The following is a 9,440-nucleotide window of genomic DNA, read 5'->3' as shown; positions in this document are numbered from 1 at the left end:
GCACTTGGGGTCTTGGCAGTGAATAAAACGTGACTCTGTCCCATTCTAGTGATAGGTGGGGAGGTGGACAGAGAAGCAAAACGTGCATCACATGGAACCATTGATTATGAAGAAACCGGGTAAGATGGTCTGATGGAAGGGACCTGAAGCAATTGAGGGGACAATCATGTGCCTCTGGGAGCAGCTTGCATTTTAAGCAGAGGGAATAGCCAGAACAACAGGCGGGGATGTGCCTGGCATGTTTGAGGAATGGGAAGGCAGCCAGTGTGGTTTAGTTGGAATCAGTGAGTTGAGAGGAGAAGAGGTCAAGGAGGTAATAGGAGCCAGGCCATGGAGGGACCTGTAAGTTAATTCTTGCCTTCCTTTGTTTCAGATACTCAAGAACAGACATTCAGCTTTTCTGGGCTCAGGGTCTAGAAAGACCATCCAGGAACATTCTTCTTACCTCCAGTTAGAGGACAGAAAGGAACACTGTTCAAGTCTACTTAGAACACACCAAAGATGGTAAAAGATGCAATGATGAATTATGTGCTTGGTTGGAGTTGGGACTCGGCTGGTATTTATTTTATCATTCATAGCTGTGGGATGAGAAGGCCTGGTTCTCTAGACATTGCCTTCAGTAGCCACCAATCCTGGTTGCATACAAGAATCACCTAGGGACCTTTTGAAAATCCCAATGCCCAGGCTGTACCCCAGACCATTTCAGTCAGAATCCTTAGGGAGACACCCAGCCATTATTAGTATCTCTTTAAACCCCTCAGGGAATTCTAGTGTGCAGCCCAGTTTGGGAGCCACTGTTTTAAGCGGTCCTTGTCTAAGGCTGATTCTGATTCTCATCACGGTCCGTGAGGAAGCACACCCCACAATGTAAGTGTTTGCAGTGGTTTATTTTAAAGACTTTACAAGTGGAAGCAACATGTGTTGTCTGAGGGTGAGGTACAGCAGGAACTGGAGTCCAGTAAAGATCAGTCAGTTCCTTCCCAGAAGATAAGCCTGTTGTGAAGGCCTCATGCTTGTCCATAGGCCTTTGTTCCCAGTTCAGGAGGCTTTTCCTCAGTGCTAGCTTCATTTACTGGAAAAGTGCACTTGACATAAGTTTAAACTCCTTCCCCTGTAGCTTCCGGCTCAGCAGCAAACTGTAAAGAACAGATTTAGTCACCAGATACTACTGGAGAGAACACTTCATGAACATTCTTTTTGGACAGGTTACAGGCCCACTTTTTTTTAATTCTCCCCAGTCAGAGAAACCAGTAAGTTTAGGAAATGTTCAGTATGATCACACTTCCCTTCTGTTGACAGATGTTAGTGTACACAGAAGTACATAGAAGTTTGTCTCTTAATATTAGTTATTTGATTAAAAATTTCAGTGGTTTTGTGGAATCGTTAGAAAACATGAATTACAAACCACTTTTGAGAGCTTACAGGTCTCTTCGTTTGAACCATCGGAAGGCCTAAGTGTTGGGACTGTCAACAAGTTAGGCTTACTGTAAAACTATAAGGAAGAAGTCATTTTGGCTCTTGAACTAGTGGTCACTTAGGCTAGAGATCGTGGGGGAGGGACAAAGAATGACAAATGGGCCTTGAATAAAGGTATGCTGATAAAAGTAGACCCAAAACCTAAATGTCAGCAATATTTAAGATGGAAAGGACAAATTTGTTTAGTTCAGGGCTGAGCGTTCACATGATAAGTCTCTCAATATTTTTTAAAAGCCCCCAAACTATGGTTTTTATTAATTTAGTAGGTAAAATAGGAGGAAAGACAAAAAATGAACATAAGATTAGTATTTATCCATAGTCTATACTCCTACAAGGCAGGTTACCACTGAGCCCCGTCCAGCTGCCAAGTACCTTACCCTACTCCTGGATATTTTCATACAGGCTATTGATTTGGGTTTGAAAGTACTTGGCAAGATCTCCACGCTTTGCTTTCAATGTTGGGGTCAAGAGCCCATTTTCAATGGAAAATGGGTCTGGATGAAGAAAGATGCTTTTGACCTGGAAGAGAAGATACACACACACACACGTTTATTAGTAATTCAGACTTTTCTGCAGAGACTTCTGCGTGCTATGTGAAGAACTTTATAAAAGTGGGGTTGATGAAGTAAGGATAAAGACAACAGTAACGCATGCCCATTCCCAAACTGATAATTTGGGAAACGAGAGGGGAGAACGGATAACTGACAGCAAAAAGGACTCTACAAGCAACTATAAAAAGTCACTGCCATTTGTATTTAATGCATTAATGGTACAAAATCTCAAATCAATTCCTTGGGAACTACATTAAAACCCCGTTATAAATGCAAACTTTAGAACTTTCTAGTATGACTTGAGATAACTAGACAACCTCAGTAGTACATACCTGTTCAAAGGATTTAAGACCACTTTCTCTCCCAATTTTCTGCAAGTCTTCTAAAATGGCTTTATTTATAACCTAAGAAGAGAAAACAAGCTTAAAGCATGGCTCTTTGAAAAAGAGACCACAAGAAAAGCTAAGCGTGAACCAACTCAAAATGCCTACAAAAGGTCATCAGGGTAAAAGCAGGATATAGGTGTATGTATGTACAAGCACATTTTATGCTTAATAATGCTCAAAAGACTAATGAGAAGGAAAGGCAAATCTAAATGTTAGCAAATTTTCTCTGGATGGTATTTTTTGATTCTCTATTCTCCACATTCATACTTTAAAAAGAATAGAGTGTTTTTGCTGTCGTTTGTTTTTAACTCCCCATCCCATCCTATCCTCCTATCTAATAAAACCAGTCAATTTCAGCTACAGCCACCTATCCTAAGTTCAAGAACAGCCAGTCCTTCCAGAGAGGATGGCATCATTGGTGCCTGAGTTGGTGGGGCCTTTACTCTCCCACGGTGGGCCCTGTGGGTATGCATAGAACTTTCTTAAGCAAGACTTACTTGGTTTTTGCACAGTTCTTCAAGGGAGCCTTTAACCCCAAGTTTGGCTACAAAGGAGGGCAGCACTTCTGGGTCAGGAACCACCACTCCCACTAAGGAGGACTGTGGAAGGCAAACCAGGAACAAGAACACGTGAGAGCTAGGATAGCGGTGTCCCACATTGGATGACAACAGCAGGATTATATCTTTGTAATAGATACTTCCCAAGACCTCAGCTCAATATAGTGTCCAACTCTTTTCTCACCATACATTTAAAACCTTCATCGAACTCTGATCCCATTTTCCTACTCAATATCTTTTTACAAAAATGTTCTATTCGATATCGATTACTCAAAAAGAAACAGTGTTCAGCCTGAAGCCTAAAGCATCTCTGGCTTCTTTGCCAACCCTTGCCCACTCCCCAAAAGCTAAGTTTACACACAGTATATATAGTTTGTAGCTCCAGAGGAACTCCCACTGTAGTGGGAACTAAGTGTGACATGGGGCTGTTTCTTATCAAATGACTACCCATTGGTGTAACCATGACAACAGATGCCATCTGTTTACAGATGCCATCATAGTTAAACCATTTTTGTTTTTTACATTGTATTGCCTTATTTGAGGGTTGAACTGTGGCTTCATTTCTTCGGTTTTATAAACTCAAATCTTTTCATCCTAATCCCATTTATACAGATTTCCTGTAGCTACAAGAACGGGCATGGCCTGTGCCTGAAAATGGCTAATGTTAAAACAGTATATTACCCGTAAGCTATCCCCGTGCACAAAAACTTGCAACACCGGACTACTCCTGATGTAGATATTTTCTATCTTCTCTGGAGCAATGTATTCTCCTTGGGCCAGCTTGAAAATGTTCTTTTTACGGTCAATGATCTTCAGAGTTCCATTCTATACGAAACAGAAAACAGCATCAGTGTTTTTGAGCCCTAGAAACGATGTCAGTGTAGAGGGGGAAGAAGTCACAGGTATTTTCCTTCTACATCTTGACTTCGCTACAGACTTTTGAGCAAGCTTTCATTTCTCTTTTTTGACTTTGGGGAAAGGGGAGGGGAGCAGCTTCCAGCAATAACCTATAGTGTTATGTCCTTGTGGAGGGTCCACATGCAACCTCGGAAAACATCCCCAGGACCTGCTGAAGTTGTGTAAATGGTTGCCTCATCTAATGAAGAAGCTTTGCAGCTGTGAGTTTCCAAGTAATGTAGTTTCCAATTATTCCATTTCCAGAACTCTCAGGAATAGGGAAGGACTTATCTTTTTAAAACGAAATTTTTTTTAATGTTTATTCATTTTCGTGAGAGAGACAGAGACAGAGCATGAGCAGGGAAGGGGCAGAGAGAGGGAGATACAGAATTTGAAGCAGGCTCCAGGCTCTGAGCTGTCAGTACAGAGCCCAACTCAGGGCTTGAACCCACAAACTGGGAGATCGTGACCTGAGCCAAAGTTGGATGCTTAACCAACTGAGCCACCCAGGCACCCTGTGGGAAGGAGTTCTCTTTCTTAAGACTTTTGAATTAGTTAGATCTCCCCCTCCTTGACTCCCTTCCATGTATCCCTCCTGTTAGATCCTGGAGCAGGCTAAGATAGCTTCATGGTGCTAATCAAGTGAATTATTGTGCTTCGTGAGACTGAAGCAGGGCTGGCGAAGGCTCTCTGACCAGCCACCAGAGGTCATGTGCAGCTTCATTTCTCTGAGCTTATTGGCCTGAGGAGCTTAGGATTTTAGGGATTTAAATTGTAGAACTGGGCAAGTGGCAAATACAATCCACATGATCATACTCTTAAGTAGGACAATAGACTGAACCAACCATGGAACCATCAAGGAGGTTGACTCCAGAAATTAGCCATCAAGTCAGCCTAACAGACATCATCTGGAAGTGACTAATAAGGCTCAGCCTTTGGTAGCGTGGGGACTTTCTCAGAATTATATTTTTGGTCCATGGGAGAGCTGGGTCTAGAACAACAGATCTCCTACCTGCCAGCCTAGGTTCTTCAACTGTATTTTCTTCTCTTTATAGTATGAGGATGCCACAAGCCGGGTAGGATTCAGACATAACTCCTCTAAGCTGCCTCAGCTGATTAATCTACTCATATCTCTGCCTGTCTTGCTTATAAGCAGGTAGTTCTCTTCAGTCCAACAACAGAGGCTCCTGGCAATTTTGAAGAAGCACCCACCGGGAGCCAACGACCAATGTCTCCTGTGTGAAGCCAGCCGTCCTCATCCAGAACCTCCTTGGTCTTCTCAGGGTCCTTCAGGTATCCTTGGAATACATTGCTGCCCTTGATGCAGATCTGCACATAAGACAGCACAAGCTGGTAACAGTGGGAAAGGCTGCAACTCCCAGCAGAGGCACTTCACAAAACGTCTGCTCCCACCTCCAATCATTTGATGGTTTCCACTACAGCGTGAAGACCACCAAATTTTACTCCCTGTTGTAGGGGATAGGAAAGTGAGACTCAGAGATGTCCATTTCCTTGGTCAAGATCTCAAGTCAAACCCAAGTCTCCTCCTCCTCACAGTTGTGTGCTCTTTTTGACATAAACAGATTTACTATGGATGTCTGGGCATGACTACAGAGCACAACCTACCCACCTCTCCTTCACTGTTCACTGAAAAGTAGTTCATGTCAGGCACATCTTCTAGCTTCACATGATTGCAAGCCAGGGGGACTCCGACGTGGCCTAGAAAACACCACCTTGAATCAGCTGGGAAACCATGAAACAGTGATAATGTCCAGGAATGTTTCTGACTTATTTATGGATTGACTCTAAAACAAGAAAACTGAAAAGTCATCCAGTGCCAATGCTGGATAGCCAAGATAGAAAGGTCTGGACTGAAACTTGAGTTTGGCATTTGCCACATTTGTCCAAAGCACTGAGGTTATCTAACTCAAGCCCTAGTTCCTTTAGAACCCTCCTGCCAACAACTGCATCTCCCACCCAGTAGATGGAGAACCTACCTGATGTCCAGTCTCCAGGTAATGTAAATGTACAGCCAGCAGAACATTCTGTTTGGCCATAAGCTTCAAACACCTGGGGAAACCAAAGAAGGGTTTGAGACTTACTCAAGAGAAAGCATGAGGTGGCAATACCCTGTGGAAAGACATGAGGAAGGCAAGGTCTCTGAGGCTTGGAAGATACTTGGTGTCCTAACACCTTCAATCTGCTGGTCGGGGGCAAACAAGCACATAAGCTACTGCACTGGGGTGGGGTGGGAGGGGGCAGTGAGGGGGCCTGTGATAGGCAGACTTTGTAGAGATGGAGAAGAGGGCATTTCCAGGAAGGGTGTGACAATAGGACCTACGTATCTGTTGGTTTTAGGGGCTGAGGGAAATGAAGTCATTAAGAATGGCCAAGAGGGTGCTAATTTGAAAGAGTAGATGACCTCTAGCCTTGGCCATCAATTAGAATCATTTTTGATGGTGGTTACATACAGAAGGGGACACTATGAGGACACAATGTTTCATTCGTGCCATGAATGTTGGTCAGATGGATGAACTAATTAGCTATTTGGGGGAAAAGAGAGAGAGAGAATGTCTACACCCAAGCACTTGTACTAAGTTCCAGATGGAACACAGGCTTAATTAGGAAAAAGTAAAACGATGAGATTATCAGAAAATAGGAATGAAAGCAGTCTTATGAAATACTGGAGTTAGGAAGTCCTATCTAAGCAATTCAAAAATTCAAAAACCACAAATAGAAAAGATGAATCAGTTTGATTATGTAAACATTTGAAACTTTCATATAGCAATACACAAGGCAAAAAGATGAGACTAGGAAAAATATTCACAAAAAAACAAATATTACTATATGAACTCTTAGAAGCAATGTGAAAGAGAACTTTATTATCCATTGGCCATTTTTCTAAAAGAAAATAATAGAGTACTTCCTGAAAGAAATACAAGTGCCATTAAGTGATAGAAAAGATGTTCAGTGTTAATGAAAGAACTAGAACTGCAGTGAGACTTTTCACACATCTGCTTGGCTAAGCTTTAAATGACTGGGAAAGCCTGACAATGGCAAGAATGTGGGGGAAATAAGATCTCGTGCATTATTTACAGGACTGTATAAAAAGACAAGATCTTTCTGGAGGGAAGTGTGATAATCTACATTCACATGTGGGGGGGAAAAAACCATATATTTTGACCCAGTAGTCCCTACTTGCAGGCATTTAATACCCTAAATTGGTATTTGCATCAATACTAAAGGATACACAAGTATCCTTATCACTTCATTGATTATAACAGTGAAAAAATAGCGACTTAAATGCCCATCCATAGGAGACTAGTTACTTAGGTACATCCAATAAACTAATAACCATTAAAATGATGCTGGTCTTTATTTGACCAGGACCAATGTTGATGGGGCACTGTTTAACAAGTATTTTAAAACTGATGCCAGTTTATGTAAAGGTACGTATGTATGTATCCAGATGCATAAAGAGAAGGCTATTTTCTCTTGACTTTGAGATTTTTGGTGACACTCTCTTTGGTGCTTTTCAGTTGTGTTTTCATTTTTAAAAGAGTGAGCTTTTTGTGTGCACAAGTGAAATAGGCTATTTTCAAAGAAGGTGCTTGGCTTACCGGACATCCTATTGCCGCCCGGAGGAACATCAAAACTGGGCTGGAGATGGGGGCAGCTCCAGTGACCATAAGGCTAACCCTCCCGCCAAGGCTGTCCTGTTCAGGAGAAACAAAAGAGCTGCTGAAACCTATGCCCTTGGCTTCAGTTTCTTCCACTGCAAAATGGGTAGAACAGCCTACCCAGTGTTTTTATAAGAGTTAAACTAGTTAATTTACAAAGCACTTACACTAGGGCATGCCATTGAGGAAAAGCACTTAAAATGTTAGCTTTTATTGTCACTTACATCCCTAGCTGAGACTAGACTTGCAAGTTTTTAAAAATTTCCTCAGATGATTTATATTCCCAGACGCTTCACATTACTTATAATCTCAACAGACCACCCAAGAGAATAAGACTGTGTGCCAAAACTTAAGAAAATCCATTTTCTACTTTTTGACCAATTTCCTTTAATGACAAAGTTGTCCCAGAGAGACCCCACCTCAAAAGGGGAGTAAACCCAGTAAGTGTGAAAGGATATCCCATTAAAGAGACACTCAGCCATCAGAGAAAAAGCAAAGTATGATAAGCTAGCAGGAAGCCCAGATATTTGCCTGGCTCTGTCCTATACCCAACCAACCTACCTGGATCTTTCCAAAGATGAGCTTGTCCCAGAAACTGTCACGCCTGATGATACCCTTTTTTACTTCACTGAATTTACAGGAAACAGCCAGGTTCAACAAGAACTTCTTCAAGGGTGTCTTGGCTTCATTGTGTACCTGGAAAATGATAGTTCCTCTTAGTTGGAAACCTACTGGAGATACTCACCAAAGCCATTCACCAGTGAGCAAAAGATAGTGCCTTCTTGCTTCATACAGAAGTGACTTTCATGTCATGAACTGCATTGCTAAATAATGATTCCAGAGAATTAGGGCCACACTAAGAAATAAGTGCACTAAGTGTATAGGTACAGAATTCCAGCTCCTCCAGATTCCTTGTCCTTGGCAAACAACTTTGACAGCTGAAATAAGCGTGTCCTCAAAATGTTGTCAACATCTGCCTACCAAATCACCTGGGGGTACTAGATAAAAAACAGCTCAATGGGCAACACCTTTAGGGCTTTGATTTAATAGATCAAAGAAAGGCCTAGGAATCTCTCCCTCCTATCTCTCCCTCCCCTTGCCCTATAATGCTTATATACATTAAATATGGAAAAATACCACTCTTCTCTGTAACTAAAGTTTGTTTAACCACACCATACAAAACCCAACAGATTTTTCTATTTATTTATTCCCTTTGGACTTAATTATGGCACCATTTTACCAGCTCATTATTTCCCTAGACTCCCTTACTCTTGCCTCACTGTGACTAATCTATAAACCATGTACCTGCCAAAGGAGAGCTTCAAGTACAACTCGAAGAAATCCCTTACTTCCAAAATGAAATCCTGAACCCCATATTCTGGCTTTCAGGACTCCATCCTACCAGAAGTCAGATTCAAGGAAATCAAAGTTCTTTTCCAGTTCAAAATTGGAAAAGAACTCTCTAGCCATCTTCCATATTTACACTTCCATTTCTAAGCCTTTAGCTAAATTGAGCTATTCATCCTTAGCCCCTAATGCCAACTGTGCTCTAGGTTCTAGGCATCTACTTATGCCTATACCATCATTTTGTCAGTATCTCACCACCTCTCTCCGAGATCTACGCTCAAATGTTGCCAGCATCCTGTCATTCCTGATACCTCTTTCAACCTTAAGAGATTTATCTTCATCATTCACAAGGCAACTTCCTCCTAATATATCACTGACAGAGGCTGGAATTTGTAGTCACAGTAATAAAGCCCTTCATTTTTAAAATAAGTTGCAGAGTAAGCTGTGTGTTTAGTATTAACATACCATTAAAAAACTATCAAAAGTAAAAATGTCTAATAACATGAACTAAAACCATAACAGCCGCCAAATCTAATAATTCTGTAG

At 41.7% G+C, this 9,440-nt stretch overlaps 1 protein-coding gene across 5 annotated transcripts in view; it reads right to left on the bottom strand.

Moving 5' to 3' along the window:
* Positions 1–868: 868 nt before the first annotated feature.
* The window catches only part of ACSL5 (acyl-CoA synthetase long chain family member 5), a 45,129-nt gene continuing 36,557 nt past the window's right edge, over positions 869–9,440 (bottom strand). For all 5 annotated transcript variants that reach the window (XM_086680866.1, XM_086680867.1, XM_086680868.1 and 2 more), the window contains 10 exons: positions 8,109–8,243; positions 7,488–7,583; positions 5,865–5,937; positions 5,498–5,586; positions 5,080–5,196; positions 3,652–3,795; positions 2,911–3,012; positions 2,360–2,431; positions 1,849–1,995; positions 869–1,136 (listed from right to left, as the gene is read on the bottom strand). In XM_086680866.1, coding sequence (XP_086536992.1) covers positions 1,855–1,995; positions 2,360–2,431; positions 2,911–3,012; positions 3,652–3,795; positions 5,080–5,196; positions 5,498–5,586; positions 5,865–5,937; positions 7,488–7,583; positions 8,109–8,243 — 969 coding nt within the window. In that variant the 3' untranslated portion in view covers positions 869–1,136; positions 1,849–1,854. The remainder of the gene's footprint in view (positions 1,137–1,848; positions 1,996–2,359; positions 2,432–2,910; positions 3,013–3,651; positions 3,796–5,079; positions 5,197–5,497; positions 5,587–5,864; positions 5,938–7,487; positions 7,584–8,108; positions 8,244–9,440) is intronic.

This window comes from Puma concolor, chromosome D2, assembly GCF_028749965.1.
Source record: "Puma concolor isolate L17-30 chromosome D2, mPumCon1.1.hap2, whole genome shotgun sequence".
Classification (NCBI taxonomy): Eukaryota; Metazoa; Chordata; class Mammalia; order Carnivora; family Felidae; genus Puma; species Puma concolor.
This window is presented reverse-complemented; position numbering and strand designations above follow the sequence as displayed.